Genomic DNA, 24,081 nt, shown 5'->3' with positions numbered 1-24,081 from the left:
AACTACGTTTGGAGAGTTGTTTCGTGAAAAACAAAGTTATAAATATGATATTATACCATCGTGTATAAATTACGGTTTATATTTTTCTGTACATATTCAAATGGAACTTTTCGTAGAAAAAAAAACGTGCATATCGCGCGTATACTCTTACATATATTATACAATAAATCCATATGTTTGAAAATGTAATACAAAATATTTGTAATTATTATCTTTCAAACCGTTTATTTTTTAAACGATTCACAATGCACGCAAATCGTCAATTATGCATACACACGTAAAAGCATTTTCTAAATACTTAATGTGTGCAGGATATATATGTAGCAATACACTTAAAGATCAGAACATTTTAAACGATTACTGTTTAAGCAATCTTTCTATGGAAATTTTTGTAGGTACATAATATATGGTTAATTATTTAATAGGTATTGATGATAGTGATCATAATACATTCATAACAAGTTCTAAGACCTATATAATATATTTCAATATAAAATGCTGGAACTACCTGGGCTTATGATTGGTATTTTTATTTGGGTCAATGTGATAACTATAATAGAGACGTAGAAGGCACTTCCGCTATAGTTTTTCCCCAGTTTCATTTAATCGTATACGTTTATATGTTTTTACACCCTTTAAAATTTTATTATGAAGATTCAGTGTACGTTCCTACCTACTCCAAAAAAAGAAAAAAAAAACGTTTTCGTTTTTAACTTTTAATAAATTAATATTATATTATATCAACACGAATATTTTTAAAGATATTAAGATTATTTTAAGTATTTATTCAAATGACAACATAAGTAAATTACAAGTACTTAAAATATATTTATTATTTATTGTGTAAATTAATAAAAATTGCAGACATTTTAAATTAATGTTATTGTTATCTGACGTAATTTTATTATTAATTATTGTTATAAAATATTATAAATTAATAATAAATACAAAAAAATACCAAAATATATGTATTTACGTAAATAATTACGCACGGATTTCTAGGTTCGTGGTTTCCAAAAAAACCATTTTTTTCAAACGTGAGAGTACGCATGCGTGAAATATTTTTTTGCTTTTTATATTGCTATCGAACATTAGCATTAATTTAAGTTAACTAATTCAGGACTTAAGAGTACGTACAACGTATAGTTTTGATATGTAAATAATGATAGATTTGTTTCATTGCATTATAATACATATTATATAGTAATTTCACAGTATATTATTATATTAATGCCGCATATATTATACAATTTTTTTTTAAACGAACGAGCAATTTGACCACAATACGCACTACAGTTAAAATGCAGCATGAGTTATATTTTTGATTAACTTAAGATTAAAATGTTTACAGAATATATATATTTTCTATTAAACCAGTATTTATGAATAATTTGGTTTAAGGTTATTTATACTTATATAAGCAAAATTGTTTTGTTTTTTTAAATATTAACTGGGAAATGACGGAGTTCATTATGATTATGTACTTTTGATCAAAAATTATATTTTCGGAAATATATTTTATAGTAGCAGCAAACAAATATTACTTAAGACCTTGTAATTGTAATTAAAATGTTGAATAAAATACTAAATATTTTATTGTAATATCATAGTTATATTATAAAGTATTAAAATAATAGTAATAAAATATTCATATACCTGTATGTGGTTTTTAGGTAATAATATTATAATATAGATGTGTATTTTTTAAAACTAGTGAAAATCAATATATATATATATATCCATACGAGTAATATAGATATAAATACCAAAACATCGAATCTATTATTGAAAATGTTTTTTTTTATAAATATTAATTATTAAATTCGTTTTTATTAATTTTATGTTAAAGACTTTTTTTTTTTGGTTACCGGTATTTTTCTTGAATCAAAATTCCCGAATGAAATTTTTCCCGAATGGTATTTTACATGAAAATCCAAAAACCCAAAATCTTTTCTCCTTAATCGAAATTCTAGAATGGTATTTTTTCCAAAAGTATACAATATTACTGTAAATAAACAGAATTTCTGTAAATATACAGAAAAAATTCCTCATAATAACAACATTTTTAATTTAAACTTTTAATATTTTTTATTTCGGGAACAATAACCATCGGGAAAAAGGCGTTCGGAAAAAAAGATTTTGGATTTTCGGGTAAAATAATCGTAACATTTGGGAGTTTAGATTCCGTAAAAATAGCGAATATCCATTTTTTTCCAATTGAGTAAAATTAATTAATTAGAAAATATTTCGAGGAACGCAATTGATATAATTTCTCCGTAGGTTGTGGAATTATATAGGATTGAAAACACTAAGATACTATTGTATTATATGATGTCTGTTTATTTAATTTTTCACTGTTTAACCGATTGTATTAATGATTTTATCGTCAGTATAATGTATACTACATAACAGCATTCGAATCTTCAAAGCTTTCAATATGATTGACATGTTTTTGAATGTATAATATATTCTTGGTCCTTAGATACGTTAGAATACTTAAAAACCTTCCACTTACTGGTGATGACTATAGATCGCCGTAATTATAGGTTTAATTTTCATTGCTTAAAATAAATCCTTATATAATGTTGATACAAATAATCATAGATCTTCGTTTATTAATGAATCACACATCTTCATGCACTTTTTCTTACTCAAACATAAAAAAGCATATTATATTTATTAATTCTTTATAAATTAGGTATGTATATATGTGTACACTGTGTATATATGATAATATCTATACAATTATATGATGAGTTAATCTTTTGTTTGGGATTGAAATTCTTTATACGAGTACTCAGAAAAAAAGTGTAATACTTATAAAATAAGCTATGCGTTGTATTTTTATTAATCTATTAGACTTTGTCGGTGCGATGATTGCAGGTTTATAGTTTAACCATTTAAGAAAAATATGTAATTTTTAATTTTTAAATACACCCATGAATTATTGTTACCAATGTGGCTTAAAGTTGTCCTTTTTCCATTTATCACTAAATTTCAAAATAATCATTAGTTTGGTTCGATGAGTCACAAGTGTATACGAAAAAAATATGTTATCTTGTATTTCAGTATTTGATGTTAATTCGCAATTTATTTGTAATGACAATCACTGATTACTATTAACATTTATCTCGAGTCAGGAAAATTCATCGTTATAATATTAATATTTAAAAGCAGTACGTTTAGTTCTTAGAAGTCAGTTCGATTAAGATGTTTTCCAGAAAATAATTTTAAAACAATGACAGTGAAACAAAGCATTGATCACGTCACCATGAGATTGATTTCGAAAACCTTAGAATAACAGTCAGTTTTCATCATGTTATATAGGAAAAATTAAATTAAATTAAATTAAATTAAAAAATTTAATTAAAATAAAATAAAATAAAATTTTTCCCCGTGTAAGTTAACTGTTCGTGATTCGTTTAAAAATAAATCTTGGATATTTTAGATTGAACTCAATAAACCGCTAGTATATGATTTATGATTAAATATTGTTGCATGAAAATGTGTCGTATAATTATAGTTCAAGATGTATTTCAGCGGAAAGGATTTTGAGACGTAATTTATTTTGTAATATTTTCCTACGGGTTACGCTCACTGTTCGATAATGATATGTAATAACGTGCACAGTTTCCTCTTACAACTCATTGATAGGAAACGAGTATATTCATGTAAATCCATTTCGTAATGTTCGTTCTAAGGATTCGTATCCGTAGAACACATAATTCGCATGATAATGTCTACTGCGCGTTTTCGAGAGGAATCGGTATACCTACCTCTAATATTGACTATTAAGACACGCAGGTACATCATTCGTACCAATATAATTATATTCGTTATATATGAAGATATTAAGAGTTCTAGAATATTTTTATCATATTTATTTTATGCACTTATGTTTATCATTAGAATATGAAAAATAAAATGTTTCCATAAACTTTTGTGGTGTACTATCGTACGTTATTTGATAAGTCGCATATGATTAACCATGATTAATAACTGCACAATGGCTTTCGTAAATTAACATAAAATACAAACGTAGGTAATAGAATGAATGTTCCAATTTATACATCAATGTGGTGAACATTAACCACATGAATCGTGAATATTTTATTTAAATTTTGTTTTTCATCGCGTAACACTATCAAAATTGTGGTTTTTCGTATTACCATCCGGTTTAATGAGATAATTTTCCTTGTGTTTTTAATTATTTGTCTAATCTTATTTTTCTGTTTAGTGTTACAAATATGAGAAGATATCAGAAAAAAGTAGTTTATAAAACGATTAATGCATAATAATTTATATCGAACAAAAAAAATTACGTGTTGAACATTTTTATTTTATAAATAAAATATAAAATATATCGCGTAAAGTGTTAATCTAAAAATGTTAAAAATATTTATATCAGACTAAATAATTCACGTAATACGTAATAATAAAATTTAAAATTCCTATTTCATTATAAAGTTATTCTTATAATTATATATTATATTATAGGTACTATATGTATATTATAGAAAATATGAGAGTGAGTGAGATGTGTATGATATATTATGATTCTTGTGGTAATAGTGTACTTTACGGGTTGTATTGGTGGGGTATCGTCATTTTTGAACTGGTTTTTTTTTTTTTTTTTTAATTTATTATTAGTTATGATATTCCATTGAGAGTACCATTTTTGGATTGAGGTAATATCGATTATTCTTGATATCTATATGTTATATGGCAGTGCCTTTATGTCAGTCGATTCGGGGGATGATATTGCCTGATTTGCTAGTAGGTCGGCTCTTTGTTACTGATAGTACCAATATGCGATGGGACCCACATATAATAGCTGGTATTTTTTGAGTTGGCCATAGTACTGAGTATTTGTTGAGAAATTTTATTTGTTGCATATTTTGATAATAAAGAAGTTAGAGAACCGAGTGAGTCGTTTATAGCTAGGATTTTATTTGTGAAGGTGGATTCAGCGTAGATGATTGCTTCTTTAATGGCAATGATTTCTATCATAAAGATATTAGCTTTCGTGGGTAATTTGAAAAATCTGTTCATCGAGTCAGAGATAAAAGCACAGCCTCTACTATAAAAAAGATATTATAATAATACTTACCATAGCATTTATTATGTTCCGATTATCGCTGATAACCGATTACATAACTGAATATACTAAAACGTTTGATTATTTATAATATTTTAATATTATATTGAAACGAGTACTGTTTGTGTTTTTGTGTTAGTGTTGTGTCGGCTATCTAGCTAATTATTTATGATTAGAGTTATCATTTAACGTCGCTATTTTGTATAAAATTTTTTCAGTCTTTATTATTCTAAATATAAGATCAGATTTCATTAAATTACGTCGTATATATGAAGTCATCACGAATTATTGACACGATTTTAGTCTTGCTATGGAAATGAATTCTACTGTTATCGGGACTTTAATGAGTTCATCGACATAGATCGGCATACGGTAGCGGTCAGAAGAAATAAACGTTTCGAACTCGTTTAACAGTCATTACTCGGTGAGATCACGCTAAATGTTTTATGTTAGGCTGTTGGAGGCAATACTGCAGTGGAATTATAAACGAAATTAGCGTCATGGGTCTTTTACATCTATAATTGTTTTGATAAAAGGATTGGATGGAAAAAATGAATACGAAGACCTCCGTTATAACATTTACTATGTTGTAATAAAAAAAAAAAATAAAAAAATTTAAAAAAAATACGCTGATTGTCAGATTATAAGTATAAGCGTTTAATATTGTTTTTACGATTTATTTATTTTTACGTAATATCTGTCCATCGCGTGTTACTCAAATTTTTAACTATCGATTATTGTACGATAAAATCGAAGACGGTGAATTATTTCATTAATTAACCGTTTGTTGTTGCAATGATTTTGTCTAGAGTTATCCGAAGATAAGTCGCTGGCCATTGGACAGAACGCGGACGATGTTGCTGCGATCGCGGACGAAAGCGACCAGACTACGTTCGATGTGAAGTATCTGGGCAACACTCCGGTGGACTCGGCAGCCGGTGCTGTTGCCGAAGCCGTCAAAACCATTTTGCTCATGGTAACTCGAAAAAACATATTATTTCTTATCATTATTTGCACTGTGGTGAACAGACCAGTGATTGAAAATATTTTTATTAAATTAATGTATGCATATTCTTCAAAGGGTTTTCATCAATATATTTTTACATTCCAGAATACTGAAGATTGGTACGTCCGTTTTATTTTTAAATTAATATTAAGATAATCATATAAAACCCATTTAATTTTAAACATATTAGTTGGCCTGAAAATATAAGGAAAATAAACATTGAACGCGTATTGTATTAAATACTATTGTAGCATAAGCATCATGTGATGCTTATCATTGAAAACAGTAACTATTTGATTGGCTGCATACTACTTGCGTCCCTCAAAAAGGTATATTTTTCAGGTAGTGAATTCAACAGGTAACTTGCGTCCCGTCTTGGGGACGCAACTCCACCAATAATATATTCTTCTTATCTGCTATAATAGTCATGACCGAGATGTGTCCATAAATATTGTGTTACAATAATCATTCTATAATAATCATTTATGTAGAAATTGTGTATATGGTATAATATCTGCGACTATTGATAAATTAATATTATCAGCTATTATAGAGTATCAGTGTGATATAATTAATTACGTGCCATGACAATATTCGGTTGTCGCTAAACAATTTCCGAGCCGTATTTATAAAACTGAATACTTTGAAAAGCTTTAAATGTAATTAATTATTTTAGTACTTATTTTATGCTATGTTTATGACTTATTTGTGTTGAGACGCAAATTACCTACTGATAATAATCTCGGACGCAAGTAGTATGCACCGATTTAATTAGTTGATTGAAAATGTATTTAGTTAATTAGTTAATTATTTAATTTAATAATTAATTAATTATTTTAAACTTAAGAAAACTAGATGTCTAACTATTTAATTAATTGGATGCCTAGTTTTCTTGAATTAAAAATATTATTTGACGTTATTCAATTGTTGGTTAAACAACTGGACACCATACGTTCCTACCATATAACGCGGCCCTATTTTATGTTAGGGTGTTTTAGAACGGATTTTCTCACAAATCTTACCCACGTGAACATCTTGTTCGTGAGCTTCACTCTTCCGGCTTCGTGCCGTGCCGTGGGTTCCGAACAAGTGTTAGAAAACATTGCGTCCATATTATCATTGTAGAAAATAACATTATTAAGTGAAATATTTTTGTTGACGAAAGTTAAAATTTTGCCTAAACACGTTATGCATGATCGTACGAGGACGCATTTAACGTTTGTTTATTCAATTTATTCCACTCGATCGGCTTCGAACAGTTGAGCAAATACGTAGCAAATACGTGTGAAAATGTGGCGTGGTGCAATACTTAAATTAACCACGTATCAATTTCGAACAAAAAGCAAATACGTTTTCTATATCTGCGCGGTTAAACCAATAATCTATGTTCTCATCTAGTGGCAATGAATCGGTCGATCCGCTTATTTTCTTTTTTATCTACATGTTAAGATAGGTGCCTCTATGTATATATTCACTGATATAAAATATAATAAAATTCAGTGATTCCCAAACTTCCAGCCACGGAGTGTTTTATTAAACAGTACTTCCTCACGGAGGCCCAAGAAATATTTAATATTAACTTTTATATGTCTGTATTCTACAGAGCATATTACACATGATATATATTTAAATTGGAGGAAACTCAAAACTTGATAATTTAAATTTAATATTATATTTATATATAATATACGTATCTGGCGGGAAATAACTAGAATGGGAATGCGTAATGTCTAAAATTAAAAAATTATATTTTCCTATCGGGATTTTAATATTGCTTGTATACGTATCGATGAATTATATTTGAGTTGACGGAATTTTGTAAAAATATATATGGTCTTTGTTTTAAATAACGATTTATAGTTGTTACGTTTTTAAATTTTCTATGATAAAACGAACGGAGCCCTTTAGAAACAATTGTAGAGCGTTAAGGTCTCAGTTGAGCACAGTTCAGGAACCGCTGGTTTAATTACGTAACATTGTTTACTATATCCTAGGTAATTTTCGATTAGGTTCTTTTTATTAAAATTAAATTATCAAACGAATCATAAGATTTCATTTTGTGCTTGGATAAATAATTGAAATTTGAGCTAAGTCAGCTGAAATGCAAGTATAATGAAATGTGCATTTTTTACCTTTTTTTCTTTTTTTTTTTTGAAAAAATTTACAAGCCGAAGGTTGTTTATTTATAATTGACGAAATATTTTATGAATACAAATATAGATTTAATTATAAACAGTCATATTTTTATGGTTTGCGTCAAATTATTTTAATGAGCAAATGGTGTACATCTACTAAAAAACATTTTGAATAATAAGTACAAAATACATTCGATGTTGAAAATCATCGATTCTTTTGCAGTAAATAAAGTTACACTTATAACAATTTTTTTAATGGTATAACAAAATGGTCATATTATACAATTTTAAATCATAATGTATCTTATTATTTTGTGTTGAGCTTAGCAAAACAAGATGAACCGAATGCACAGAGTTTTAGTAATATATTTTTACTAGCATACATTTTTTAAATTTCAATTTTTATTGTAAATTTATGTTCAACGTTCAATTTTACCATGGTGTAACATTCTATTTCTTTAGTTTAGCAATATTATTCATTTTATTGATGTTACATGTAAATTAATATATATATTTGTATTAGATAACTGGGTTTAAAAAAAAAGGAAGCAAAATGCTGAATTAACATAAGTATTTTCATTTTATATCATGTTATTGTAGGAAAAAAATAATATCAGTTAACGACAATAACTTACACGCTTTATATCAGTTGTGTTTTTATTTAATGTTGATAGTTATTTTTTATACAGTTTAAGAACAAGTCTATTACTGAAAAATATCATATTACATTCATATGCAGTAACTTGTTAATTATTATGAAATTAATCTAGAGAAATCATACTACCATCTGCGAATTGTGATTCAACCTGTGTGTAGCTATTTTGTTTTTACCATTTGCTACTTACGGGTGTACGCAGAAATAATTAAGTTATTAATTTACAGTAAATTTGTCAAAATTTGCCTTTTAACAAAGGCAAATTAAAAAAAAAAAAAATTTACAGTAATAGATAATAGTGGAATAACATAGTTTACTCTAATTTACTCTCAAATGGAAGTCCATAAAATCCAATTATCCTCATAAGATATACAAATCGTACTTACAATATATATGTATATATAACCAATAGTGCTGATGTCCACTTCTTGTACCGTACATTTGATGTATGATATATAAATTTAAAGCAGTAAAAGTAAATTGAAAAATGTTCAAAGATTTTCATTTAATCATTTAAAAATTTTGGTAAAGTATTATTTTTATAAACAATTAAATACATTTATTTAATTTGAAAATAATAATCAAACAATAGTAGATACCAACATTAATTTAAATTAAATATTTTAAAACTTTAAAGGTTTAATATAAATTAAAAATGCAGTATTCACAACTGATATTAGTTGAAAGAAACTCATACTATGCGACGAATATGTGTCTTAAAAAATACAAAACTTGAACAGAGTATTTATAAAATTATGAACGTTTTTTCATATTAGTCATTGGAAACCTTAAACTTTAAGTAAAATTAGTAAAAAAGTTAATATAACTAAACATGCATTTTAAAGAATTATGGTTATAGTTATTAATTATTATATAGTTATTTATATACCTAATAATAATATTTTAATTTTTATATAAAGTACTCAACTTCTTTTGGAATATAATAAATATTCCACTCGTAATTACTATAGTATTTTTTAACATAAAATAACGAACCTATACCAATTGTTTTAGGTATCGTATTTGTAAAATTAAAACGCAAATTAATTAGAAGTTTATTAAACTGTATTTGTGAAGTTAGTATTTAGAGGGTTTAAACACTTTTACGGTGTTATATATGTGCATGTACTTATTGATAAGTAAACTTTCATCGTTGAACTTTAAAAAAAAAGAGCTGTAGTGGATTATTCAAAATTTTCATATTGCACATTTACCTTATTAGTATAATTATCGTAGCTATTATTATTATTATTGTTATTATTCGTTTCTGCTGTTATCTCGTTACGCTCGGTGTGATGTTTAATGAGAACGCGAATCAAAACGTGTTAGGCTTAAATAACTCGTACGCGCGTATGCAAAAAAAAAAAAATTTAGAACACCCGCGTTCAAGGTATATTATCACTGTAAATTGCATTTAAATGGTAGTGTTACCATTTCGAATCGATGTCAGTTTAATTTTAACGTAACCAATGGCTCTCAAAAACTCGCATACGCATTAAAATATTATTTCTCAAGTCAGATTAGAAGTCTTATTTAGTCATACGGGATGTGGTAAAACGTCGACAATGACAACGGTCCGTGTTTTTAATCCAAAACGGAAAATATTGTCTGTATTGTAGTGTGATAGGTCCTATCAATTCCGGGCAAATTAAGTTATGATAGTTTACTTTAATAAGGAAAAGTTTGAGTAAAGAGTTTACTAAATTGTTGATTAAATTAGTTACTCTAAAAGTGGAACTATACTGTTTGTACATAATTTCTATTTAATATTTCTAATACAAAAGAAGTTAAGGTTAGGTAACTTTATCTCCAAAAAAATTTTTAATGTTATTATTTATAATACGTTATTTTTAACTGCAAACAATGCATGATAAATAATAACCGAAATATTTGTTGACATGAAAAATAAATAGATTGAAATGTAATAAAATAAAACTGAAAACAAAATTGAATTAACTTAACTTCTTGTGAAGATAAATGAAATTGTTGATTTCACGTTTATCACAAAATAACCAAGTTAGGCAAGTAGTTTAATAAACTAAAACTTAAAAGTAACTGCTTAAGTCGAAGAGTTCAAATAAAACATTTTAATTCGTTATTGCCCATCGTTACCCATCGTCTTATTCATAATTAAACATATTTGGCATACGTATACAGTGTATGGAATGAACGTATTCATAAAACGAGTGTCTTACGCGGACGATACTATCGTTGCACATCGCACGCCGATACTACCAGGATGTTATTTCGTTCTTGTCGACATTATTGCTCCAAACGGAGCGAAACGAGACTTTCGATCTCTTGTTTCTCCGCGTAATTACGCAGCCCGTACATTAATGTAGGTACTTGAGTATACCCTTTCCATCGGGTATTATATTATTATGATCACATTTTATTCAGCTCTGCTTGAAAACGTCGTAGATCGTAATAATTGATTATTATGGACATCAAAACGCCCGATTATTCCACTGCTTGCGATTGTTCGAGCAGCAAGTAAAATTACCGTAGATAATGGTTATAATATTATATATATATATACATCATATACAAACGAAAATAAATTGCTGTTCGCTTGGGCATAGCTCCATAGTGGCGTAAAAGTCCACGGTTTAGAAATTTCATAGCACAGTTCGCACGTCGGCATAAAACAAATGAGCGTATTGTATAATGCAGTTTGTTAGATTAGTTTTTGGATTATTTAAGATACTGTACGCAGGACCATCCTGAAGAGAATTCATATGAGATTTTTTGACACCCTATCTTCTTCATCACATTTCAAATAAAATTTATTTCATTCAGCAAATTTAGCGTTTGTAATTACCGTACATCCGTCAATATTAGAACAAATTTGAGTTGCCGTAGAGGGATAATAGTCAATAATTATGGGCAGAGTTATCCTAAGAATTTTTAGAGCCTGGGCCCAATTAATTCGGGAACTCCTTAATCATCTCAATAATATATGAATATGATAAAAAATACCAAGTTTACAAAATTTTGTAAAATATAGTTTTACAAACCTCACCCAATCAAGGTCATTTAAATGCATCGAAACAATAAATTACATTTTACATAACTTCACAACAATGTATTACCAGTAACCACATTCAATTAAAATATAGTTTATACCTAGATAATTTATAAACAGTCATGTAAAATAAGAACTTGGATGTTGTAGTGCCTATACTTGCGATAACAGCTTTCTACATAAATTTGAATAAAATTATTTCATTCTTCACATTTCGGCATTAACCTTAATAAATTACAGTTATAACTATTTAGAAATTAGAATAACTGAAAATGTAGCCTGTATAATAGCGCTTAAGTATAAATTTAAGTAAATTTTATTTAATTAAATGCATTAACATTTCATAAAATATTTATACAATTATTTAAATTATTTCTATTCAATCTGGACTTTAAGAAGTCCCATTTAAATTTTCATAGACTGAAGCCTGAAACAAAATGGTCTCATTGAACCCCTTCCCTGGTGGCAACCCTGATTGTAGGACCTATAGTTTTTCAACCTCGGCATTGAAGCGGAATGCAAGAAAGTGTAAATGGTTGTCTTTATCATAAAATATATTATTCTTACTGAGACCAGAATTGGGCAAAAACAAATCAAAATAATGAATAAAAAATAAAAGCCTGAATAACTAATTTATTTATGAATAAAGAATAAAATTATTCTGAATAGTTTTATTCGTTAATAAAACAATTATTCAGAATAAATTTATTCGTTAAAATCATGAATGATATTAAATAAATAATGATATTAAATATAAAAGTATAATTAATTTATTTTTGTCAATTATTATATATATTAATATGTATTACCTATATATATATATTATTTAAGTTTAAATAATAAGTATATTATCACTATACATCGTTATTTTGGATTTAAATTTATTATTTATATGATTATAGGGAATAACGAATAACGAATAATAATACAAATTAAAATAATGAAAAAAAATAAAAATCAATAATAAAATTAAGAATAAATCAATGAAGAATAATTTTTTATTCAAATAATCATTGGAATAATATTTTATTCGACTAATGCCCAACTCTGACTGAGACAGAACTTATTACACGAATACTTCTCAGAACAGAGGAAAATAATAATCCTTGAAATGTTACAATAATATGGAAATCCCATGTGGTTTTTATTGTGTTATTCTTAGAATAAGGAATTAAAAGTAAGGATTTATTTAATGGTATGGCTTATTTCTGTTTAATTTAAAAAACAGCCGTTTACATGTGCATAATAAAACCTAGAAATACTATCATATATTACTGATGTCATATTAAATAGACTGTCTCGATTTAAAAGTTTATCGTTAACCGTACTATTTTATACTATATGTTTTTTTGGAGGAAAATAATATTATTACTCGTGGAATTAGTCATGACACCAATTGTATTTTAACCATAGAAGACGAGAGTTGTCATATCCGTAAACTATATATCTTTATAGTGATAAGTAATATTTAATACATGAAAAATCTGACTTTTTATTAGGTTTTTTTTTATTATATACAAAAAAACATACCATAGTTTATAAAGAAGAACATTTAATGCTAGTATATTGATCCGAATGTGGATATATCAAGTGAGATGCTTAATTAATAATAATATGTTAAATGGTTAATAACGAATATCAATGTTGACACTGTGCTCGTATTTCGAATCAACATAATGATATCAATTTTTCTCCAGAGTGGAAAAATAAATATTTGTTACAGTTTATTTCTTAATGTATGCCACAATTATACTTGAAATTAATTTTAAAACTTTTTGTATAGTAATTAAAGAAATTTAATCAATATATGTTAAAAAAATTGTAATATTGAACCGCGAATTGTAAGTAGGATCAGTGGCTTATACAAGGGGGGTGTTTGGTAGATATGACACCCCCCTTGAGTCGTATGATATATTATATCAGCGGTTACAAACCTTTTTAGTAGTGCGGACCACCAATTTCGTAGAAAATATTTGAGGCCCACCAATAGTTATATATGTATAATATGCACATACGTCAGTTATTACAATTTATTTATTAAAAAACAATTGTTTATCAAAAAATAGAACTTCATTGAAGTAGATTATTCAAGAGTTAAACAATTTAATGTAATTTTGGATTGTTCCCAATGAGAGAATCAATATTTGGATTAAAAATGAAAAGTTTTGGCCTTAAATCACTCAAAATTAAATTTATTCCTACATTTATTTTTTAAAAAGTAGAAAAAGCTCGTTCACAAAGACACACAGGTTGTCGAAATATAGCCCACCAAATTTCTAAGTAAAATTTTAGAAATTGCTGGAAAGTCTCGCCGAATATTTAAGTATAATGGTAATAATGGTGTAGTTTTAAAAAACGAGTTTAGAGTCTTATCACATTAGAGTTCAATCAATGAATCTTCTTCACTTGCTGATATTTAATATTTTAAAAATATATGTAAGTAATGTTAATAAAATATGGTTCACGGCCCAGTACCATTTGCTCGCGGCTCACTTGTGGGCCGCGGCCCATGGGGTTGGGAACCACTGCATTACATTATTATAGGAATATAGGTAAATCGATATTACAATATGAAATATAAAATAATGCACAATACTAATTACATATATACAGGTTAACATTATCGCGATTGCGACAATATGTGACGAAAATTATTCGTTGACGTTTTCGTACAACACAAAACGTTTAATAATAATAGGTATTGTAGCATCGAATACTGATATTCGAATAGTCAAATATTCGAATAATTTATGGTAAAGCTGTCCGAATTCGAATATACATTACATCTCTATTACAGACATTATGTATACATATTAATTAATTAAAATAAAAGTTTAAGTTTGTACGTATTACATATAATATTTAATAATTACAATTAACACCCCCCTTCAGAAAATCCTAGCTACGCCACTGAGTAGGATTAATGGTTGTTATGATAAAACTTTAAACTACATTAAAAATATCAGGTAAGTAATAATTAAAAATTAGTTAATTTTGGTGTAGTTAATAATTTTTTATGTAAATGATAAAAAATTATATTAAGGTATTATGATATATTATTATTTCATATATAAGAAATGTAATGTTCCTCGCTTCCGAGGTTTTGTTTTTGATAACATTTTTTAATATAAATAAAATATACTCATTAAATGAACCGAGAAAAATATTTTGAGTCTGTAAGTGCAGAATTAATTTCAAATGAATGCAATGTAATATTTTTATAAAAACAAATCGATACGAGCGAAATAAGTTATGTGAAAAAAAATTATTATACTAGCTTACGAAAGTATGGAAATAATATATAACAATTAAAATCGTTGGAAATAAAAAAATTTCTCTTCACTATGTACATAATTTAACTGTTGGTTAAAATGTTACTAATGAAGTAATTTCGGTACTGAGGTGTGCGTAAAATTTGTAAATCTTACATTGTACCACACAAGTGATTATTTGTATTTCGAACGATACAGATAACGTGCTCGTTAGCATTTATTTGATTTCAAAACTTAATTGTTCGTGATTAACAAAACGTGTGTTTTAATTGTTTTCGTAATTATTATTATTTCTTACACCAGGCCAAAGCCAGCAAAAGAAAATCGCAGAACGTGACGGTTACGTTAAACGGGCAAGGCATCAGAATAACGGAAACCAATGACGACAAGAAGACCGTGCTGGACACACCGATAGAAAGGTGATATTAATCAAGAAATACACGGAACCCAATGTTAAATACAAACCGTTTTTGTATCTTATATTTTTTAACAGTAGAAATAGTAAAGAAAACGTCAAAAGAAAAATTTGGTCCGGTTTAGGTGTTCAAATTGATAGGCGCACGTGTACGAGATCGCGTAAAAGAAATGCGCATTTGAACCGCGTTCGGTGTACGAATGAGACGACGATCGGAGCAGCGACTCGTTGCGAATTGTACCCGATAAAATCATCGTTGGTCTTATTTTTTCAACGCGCTTTTCCCGAACATGTTCACGCGTCATCGTGCCGTTGTTCGTCGTTGTCGTGCACGGTCGAAACAAACGATGCGATCGCTGCCGTACACGTTAGACCACTTAGGCAAATCATGTGCGTGTAAATCATGTCGTGCGTCATTTTACGCAAAACGCTCGTCGTCGGTCCTTCGGAAAACAGGTTGAAGACCCCCGTGTACACATTGCACATTGTTAATCGGTTATCGGTGTCGATCGTTGCGAATTCAATATTTTTTTTTTTTTTCACGGCGTCTCGTATCGTACAGCGAACCGAACGAAAATCCGGTCAAACCGTGTTAGCGCTTCACGGTGATCGCGGGCACAATTAAAAGAATTGCCGCGAAAAACGAAGGAGAGAGAAAGGAAAAAAAAATAAACCTCGATTGGACGTAGTAACGGAAAACGCACGCTTTTCTCGTCCACCTCCCCACCCCACCCTATACACCTATCGCAAGCGCAACGTTGATTTTTGTGTTTTTTTTTCGGCCGTACAGGGTGTCCCATTGTTTCACCGATTCGACTCACAGCAACGTGTTCGCCTTCGTCATAGCCAGCGGCCAATCAATGTCGGAATGTCACGCTTTTATGTGCGCCAAACGGAAAATGGTAAGGTCGAATTTGTGACACCGCCTAGCGCGACCCTGCGCGAGTGGCCTGATCGCCTGTTTTTTTTTTTTTTTTCATTAAATTTTTCTCTTATTTTTCATCCCATCCCCTCCCCGATCCGTCGTCAACCGTAGGCACAAAACATGTCCATCACCATCAGTCAACTAATCAGCTCCGTGCCGGACGTCTGGAAGGAGTACAACAAACAGAAATCGGACATCGAATTGAAAACTCCGGAAATAATTCCGAACACCGTGCGAGGTAAATATTTTCAATACTACGATGGTAAAACGATGTTCGCTCGTCTGTAATAACAGAGACTATAGTGAGAAAATGTCACGCTTGCTGAGATCTATAGGTTATGATTTTGTAATGTTATGAGTTATAATCACTTTTAATCATATTTATTTGTTCCATTTTTTTTTGCTTTTTAAAACTTATTGATTACAAAGTAGGTACAATGTTAAATGCGGAAGTAAATATTTTCAATCGTTAATCGAATATGCCTTGTATTGTGCAGCACGCCGATGATTTATTTTCCGATCAGATGTTGAATTAAACGATTCATTTTACAATCATAATTTTAAAATATATTTTATAATCATCATTCGTTACCATTATGAAACAGTTTAAAAATGGGAACGAAAATAATGTACACAAGAAGATAATTTGCAGAATGTATAGTTTTGACAAACAGTGAAAGTTGTTAATATGTTTTGATTTTCGTTTATTGACTCGATTTCATTAAGCCCGAGGTGATTAGAATTACCTATGATTTGAATACAACGTAATTCGTTGGAAAATGATTAATACAAAGTTTATGTGGATCAGTATTTTGTTTATTTATACTCTTGTATACGTTGAATAAATTATCAAGTATGCTTCATCGTGTGCGTATTTTTAATGAGAAAAGTATCAACAAAAGTTACGTGACCACTAAATTGAGGTCGATTTAAATTTTTTAGCGTACACTTTTTTCACTATCCGCAATATTATTACTATGGATGAGGTTTTTTTTTACATAATGCAAGTGTTTGAATGATTAGTCAATTAAACGCATAGGTACTTCAAGACTATTAAAACCTTGACACTGTAATCGAAAAATATTTTAATAACAACGTTACATACTATAGTAAAAGCGCAGTAAAATAAATAACTATTCAAAGCAATTATTAAATTAACTATTGTTTTTAAGTTATAAGAACCGAGGTGCACGGCACCATTCAAGATGTTCATTAATGTTTAATAAAATCGGTGTACTCACCCTTACTGCAATGCTGGATGTATTTTCCTTGGACGTTGAACTTTTATACGTGGGTATGTACACATGTGTGTATAATTTTGTAATTTTTTTTCCATGTCATTAGGAAGCGGTCGGGCGAACGTTTCATAGGTATTGAGTAAGACACGTTATTATTAAAAGTTAATTACTCTATATTCATGTATTGTATATTATATATGATGTCACACGACTCGATTAATATGAAATGTTATTGCGAATGTCCAGCAGGGATAAACGGTTTTTCGGAGAGAGAAAAATTCAAAAGATGAATTCATTATTTTCCGTATATTTACGACGCAACAATGTAATACAGCACGTATATCACGGTATATACATATAATAATTAGACGTACGTAATGTCGGTGTAGCCTAGTTAGCGGTAACTAATAAGTATTAACATTGGTCCCGCCAAACGCTTTGTTGCACTGTTCACAGTGAATTTTGTGTCCAACAAACAAGAAGTATTCACTTGATAGCCACATCTGCTGCGGCAGTCACCTGTTATTGTAGTTTCAAATGGTTTACTATACGTACGATCTAATTTGCTTGGGTTTTCATTCGTTGTTCGAACAGCAGAACTACGAAACGTTATCCAAATTGGTATTTTGATCAATCGAATTTCAAATAATAATTATTATCATCTCCATTTCGTATAGTTACCCATATTGTTTTTAAACCGATTACCACAAAAAACAGTCTAGCATACTTGTTATATTGTTTTTAGTGATAACAAAAAATAACATGAATAACATGATACGTTTATTGTTCGGACATAATGTACAATCGCAATGCTTTATGCGTTATGACGTGCATAGCCGCTCGTGTCTTGCTCATCAACAGGCTGCATTTGAATACGATTATGTAATCGTAGATGCACGGGTAAAAGATTAATTACATTTACATAGTCGAATGTTTTTTGATTGAAAATAAACACATCTATGCGTGCGAAAAAAATATTAGAACGATTTAAATTCTATCGTATTTGGGTAAAACCGAATAGCCGTATTGTGAGACACATTGTGAATACTTTAGATCTGCATATTATGTACTCAATATCATATTATGTTCGTACATATAATCGCGGCGTACAAGTGACCAATGAATTATGATGTGAGACTATAATATAAGTCACAATTTCGGTGGCACAATACAATATTATTATTACGTTGCGGTGATTTTGTACGGACGAGAGATGGATCGAAAAGCGAAAGCCTACATAACATGCAACGTACAAAAGCGTTGTCTCGAGTCGTCCATTGTGTATAAAATGTATAAATTTCACTTTTTACTCACGTCCGATGATGCACATTTAATCAAAAACCATTCTAAAGGGCACGTTGCACCATCGCAGTTAACCACACAATAACGCGCGTATTGCACGTACTATTAATACTACGATGGGTGTTTTTTTTCTTTCTTTCTAGCAGATGACGTAGCTCAAGAAGTCAAAGAAGCCAAGTTGATCGACTTGTCAGGAGAACCTCTGCCCAGACAGCAGTACGATACGTCTAGATGGGTAAGCACAAGCGAGTCGTCCAGAGTTTTCCTTGAACTTAGTTTAGGCTACTACAGTTATGCATGTTTGAAATACCCGAGAAATAGTTAAACATGTCTTGCATTAATCTCGGAATGTAAAATATAAATGCGAATTAGAATATTTCAATATTGAACGATCGTATAAATAATGAATTATAAACACATTGTTCGTATTCCGATTAGAGAGAACAAATGTAGGCTTTAGGGAAAAAACGTTAATAATAGTAGTAGTATATTCATGCCATTTTTTTAACAGAAAAAAATAACATTTTTAAACTCCTACACATTTAATATTTGAAAAAAAAAAATGCTCTTTATGAGTTTCTATAACTGAAAAATGTGTGCGAAATTTGTTAATAAAATGTTATAATTTTAAAATGATCTGTGTTATAAAAAACTATTTGAAAAAAAATAAACAAAATGGACTACTAATTTTATCATCAAATATCATACCGTTGATCAATGTTTAAATAATTTAAAACGTAAAAAAATATATTGAAAAAAATAAGTTTTAATCAATATTATTGTTATTGGTTATCAATGGAAAACCAAAAATGTATTGTTACTCTAACGCGTGGGAAGTAGGTAAAATAATATATTGAAAAATATGAATACTATCTAAAATAAATATTTTTATAAATAACAAAGATTTTAAAGATGGAAAACTTATTAAATGCTTTGTGATTATATTAAACGATACGGATAAAAATAATCACTGTATTTATAAGGGAAAGAATTGTTAATTATATATTCTTGTGTAATATTGACCATATTGTTTAAGTTCAATTTTTATTGTAATATTTTATTTCTGAAAATATTACCATTATCTAATATCACTAATAATTTAAAATGTATTGATATTGTTTATTATTTTTACAGGTATTGTTTGAAGACGATCCGTCTTCTAAATTGGATGTGGACCTATTACCCCAAAGGTACTGATATCATTAAAAACATGTTCTTTGTCATTATCAAATAATATTATCATACTTTTATCGTATAGAGAAAACAAAGAAATTATATAATGATTTGTACGTTACATAAATGCAAGTTGTTTATGAATGCATTGATCTTTGATTTAAAACATTTTAAGCACTTTAAGTAATTAATATATATTAACTACAATAATTCATATTTTATCAGGGATAAACAATATAAATTATCATTTGAGTTGTAACTTTCCTGTATTATAAATTAGCATTTCTCAAACTTTGTGCGTATGTTACACAATTAATTAAACCGCATTTTTCAGCGACCTTTTATTAAAATAATGGTAAAACTAAATATACATTGTCGTCCGACCATGACAATATATGTATAAATTCTTATAAAAATTAAGTGTTGGTGCCAGAGACGGGTAAAATCACTAGACACTGGTTCGACCTTAAACATAATAATATAATCATTTTTGATAAGCACAAAAATTCATAATTAAGAATAATAGAGATTTAGGTGCTGAAATATCATATTATAATATGACCCCACAATTTATTAGTATATGTTATTTCATTTTTTGCAAGGCGGACATCATAATTGTTGGCTTCATATTGACCCTATCAAGTAAAATATTCTAGCATCGCCAATGTCAAAATTCAAAAACTAAGAAAATTTTAAACTTTTTCAAAAATTGTTTATAATTATTTGTAAAAACATAATATTTGCATTATGATTGAGCACTCGATTATACAAAACCAAAATTCTGAATAAATTACACATATGCTATCTGTACTAAATCTTTTATTAATTTTTACACTTAAATCTAAATTACCTATATATAAGGTTAATGTAATAATAAAAAAAAAAGTAAATTAGAAAAAAATGTATAATAAAACAAAACCATAACCTGAATAATTAATTTAAAGTTTATTTCATTTATATCATTCAACGATGTTGTGATCTTAAAGTTTCAAAACATCGATTTCCGAATAATTTAACTTATAATATTAAACATTTGTAACAAGTTTGAAATTAGTTGTATTAATTGTTTACATCTATAATGAGAAAAAAAAGAAGAAAATTAAAACTATTATCGATTTTATATAAAAATATTATGTTTACAATTAATTAAATGCATAACTTAAAATGTATTAATATAAAAAAACTAAATGGAAAGACTATAACTGTTTGTATGTTAAGTTTGACTGATAAATTTCTTATCATAAAATAATTTTACTTAATAAATATAAACGCTAATATAATGATTGTTAATATTATATTAATATTAGTAATAGTTATTAGTTTCATATAATATTAATCATGTCATTAGTGATATTGTTTTTAGTTATTAATATCAGTTGACAATTCTTGAACATTTTTGGATTATATCATCTTGATGGTTTATAAATTAAAATAATTCTTTTAAATTTGAATTGGAGTGGTAAAATAGGTAATTTAAAAATAGTTAAAATGCTTATAATTATTTTTCATTTTAAAATATCCTTGATGGTTTAATAATTGTAATTATTAAACCATCAAGGATAAATAATAAAAAATAAACAATCAAAAGGTAAGCCTTATTCCATCCGAGAAATAAACGAGCATTGAATCAACCGTAAACGTAAACTAAACTAACCTATATGCTGTACGTGCACGTATATTCGTGCAATGTGATCCATTTGACGAAGGTAAAGCTTACAAACTTTGTAGGTCTATCGGTCAAAGCGCATTATATTATTATACCGTACGAGTACATTAATAGTTGGCACCATCACAATAGTCGTTTATGATGGGGGTGTTGCATTTTTACGCGGATGAAAATGCAAACTGACAATAGATCAATACGGTCGTGGGTTAGCCCGTAACATTTGTTATTTTTATTCCCGTGACAATTGGCGAAACAAATGGTTCAGAAGACATCCATTTATTTCTGAATGATGTTATTCATACAGAATTATAATAAGGTTCTTTTGGTTGTTTTGTTCCAGGCCCGAAGGATTTGCAAATTTTTCTCATCATTTCAAACCAGATCGCCAAATGTGTTGCTGAAAAATTACCAACATTATGTTTTCTAATTATAAACATACACCTATTTTATTACTGTTAAAATTATTCGTATCAATATTCACGGCTGTCGGCTAGCTTCAATCAACTATCAATTTTACATTACCTATATATTATACTTTAGGTTAATTTTATTAAATATAATTTACATGTAATTTAAAAATAATAAATATATTCAACTATAGATTACATTCGTAATATTCGGTCAGCCGACTTTGTGCGTTTATATTTTGTATTTTTTGTTTTGACGACAAAAATGTATGGTAACAAACAGTATTCAAGCGCATAATAACAGGTGATAAAGTTATGTGTAATATATATATAAATGTGTATTGTACATACGTTTTAAGTATAGGTGCCTTAACCTACTTTGTTTTGTATGCAGTTATTATTTTTTCTTAAACCACAAAATTGGCACCTAAATAACTAACCATAGTTATGAAAGGATACACAACTTAAATACGAACAAAAATTTTATAGACAGGTATTAATAATATAAATTCATAAAAGTAAAAAATACCAACGACCGGTAATTATTCTTAAATTATCTTAAACTATCATTCCACACAATACTCAATTTATATTTTTAATTTTTTTTTTTTTTTTTGTTATATAAATGATTTTCAAATCAATGAAACCTGATGCAAGTATAATAAACTATTAATTATTTGTTATTAATGATAAATCTTCTAACTTTTGTCCAATTTTATGCCATCCTATACGTTATGTTTTCGTACACCAATTACATGTAATATTTTCCTTAAGTGTTTTTATGTCTTCCCGCAAAGTCTGATATCCCATTGACACAACAATTTTTGCATGATGACAAAATGAAAATATTATAAATATAAAGATATTTTAAGATAGATTTGGAACAATATTAGTCGGAAAAAGCACGACATTGTAACAAACACCGTAAAATTAATTTTAAGTACCTGATGGTAATTCTAACTTGTAACACAGTCATTGCGGTTAAAAAATGCGATTATTAATTATATAATATAAAATATTTTAATACAGACATAAATTAACACAAACATTTTAATATTATATTTATTATATATAATATATATATATTATACAATATAATTACAGTTAATATTAGAAAATGTTTCAAAAATATTTTATTAACGAAAAATATCTACTTTTACAAAATAAAAAATTGTATATTCCAATAAACAACAATAATTTTTGAAAATTAAAATTGGATAGGTAATAAATTTATTGTGATAAAGTAAACTACAAAAAAAAAAAAAAATAAAAATATTAACTATCAGTAATTATTGATACTGCACAATTACTATAAATTATAAAAATGTATATTACATATATGGGTTTTTAATATATAAAACTTTTTAAAAATTTTATAAGATATAAATTAGAACAAATAATAAAAAATTGTTATTAATAAAACATTCTTATCGGCGGCAGTCTGTTCACTTTATGTATTATAATAAAATATAATATGTGTTGTGAGAACAAATCATTTTTATAAGTTATGCATATTATATTATTTTACTCCGGTAGACAGTTTACTTTTCTCACATATTGATTATTATTTATTTTCCTTTTAATCAAAAACTGTTCGGTAAGAATTATGTAAAAAATATTTTCAAACGTATTTTTTTAATTGTAATAATTCAGGTTATTTATTAATGAATGAGTAATACGCAAGGCATTTTTTTAGATCTATCGATGTACGAAATTAAGTATTCAAATTTAAATACATGAATCGTAGGTTTAATGTAAATGACA

The 24,081-nt window shown here is 27.8% G+C and overlaps 1 protein-coding gene across 2 annotated transcripts in view; it reads left to right on the top strand.

Moving 5' to 3' along the window:
• Positions 1–22,694, top strand: part of LOC112692583 (low density lipoprotein receptor adapter protein 1-like) — a 34,851-nt gene extending 12,157 nt beyond the window's left edge. The window contains exons 2-8 of one of the 2 annotated variants that reach the window (XM_025567302.1): positions 5,908–6,074; positions 15,495–15,610; positions 16,397–16,508; positions 16,643–16,769; positions 19,218–19,306; positions 20,206–20,261; positions 22,251–22,694. In XM_025567302.1, the coding sequence (XP_025423087.1) occupies positions 5,908–6,074; positions 15,495–15,610; positions 16,397–16,508; positions 16,643–16,769; positions 19,218–19,306; positions 20,206–20,261; positions 22,251–22,311 (728 nt within the window). In that variant the 3' untranslated portion in view covers positions 22,312–22,694. Of the gene's footprint in view, positions 1–5,907; positions 6,075–15,494; positions 15,611–16,396; positions 16,509–16,642; positions 16,770–19,214; positions 19,307–20,205; positions 20,262–22,250 lie in introns of both variants that reach the window. The other variant, XM_025567301.1, reaches the window with a different exon arrangement.
• The last annotated feature ends 1,387 nt before the right edge of the window (positions 22,695–24,081 follow it).

This window comes from Sipha flava, unplaced genomic scaffold (assembly GCF_003268045.1).
Source record: "Sipha flava isolate LNK unplaced genomic scaffold, YSA_version1 75_pilon_pilon, whole genome shotgun sequence".
NCBI lineage: Eukaryota > Metazoa > Arthropoda > Insecta > Hemiptera > Aphididae > Sipha > Sipha flava.
The sequence above is the reverse complement of the archived record's forward strand: the minus strand, read 5'-3'. Positions and strand labels throughout refer to the sequence as shown.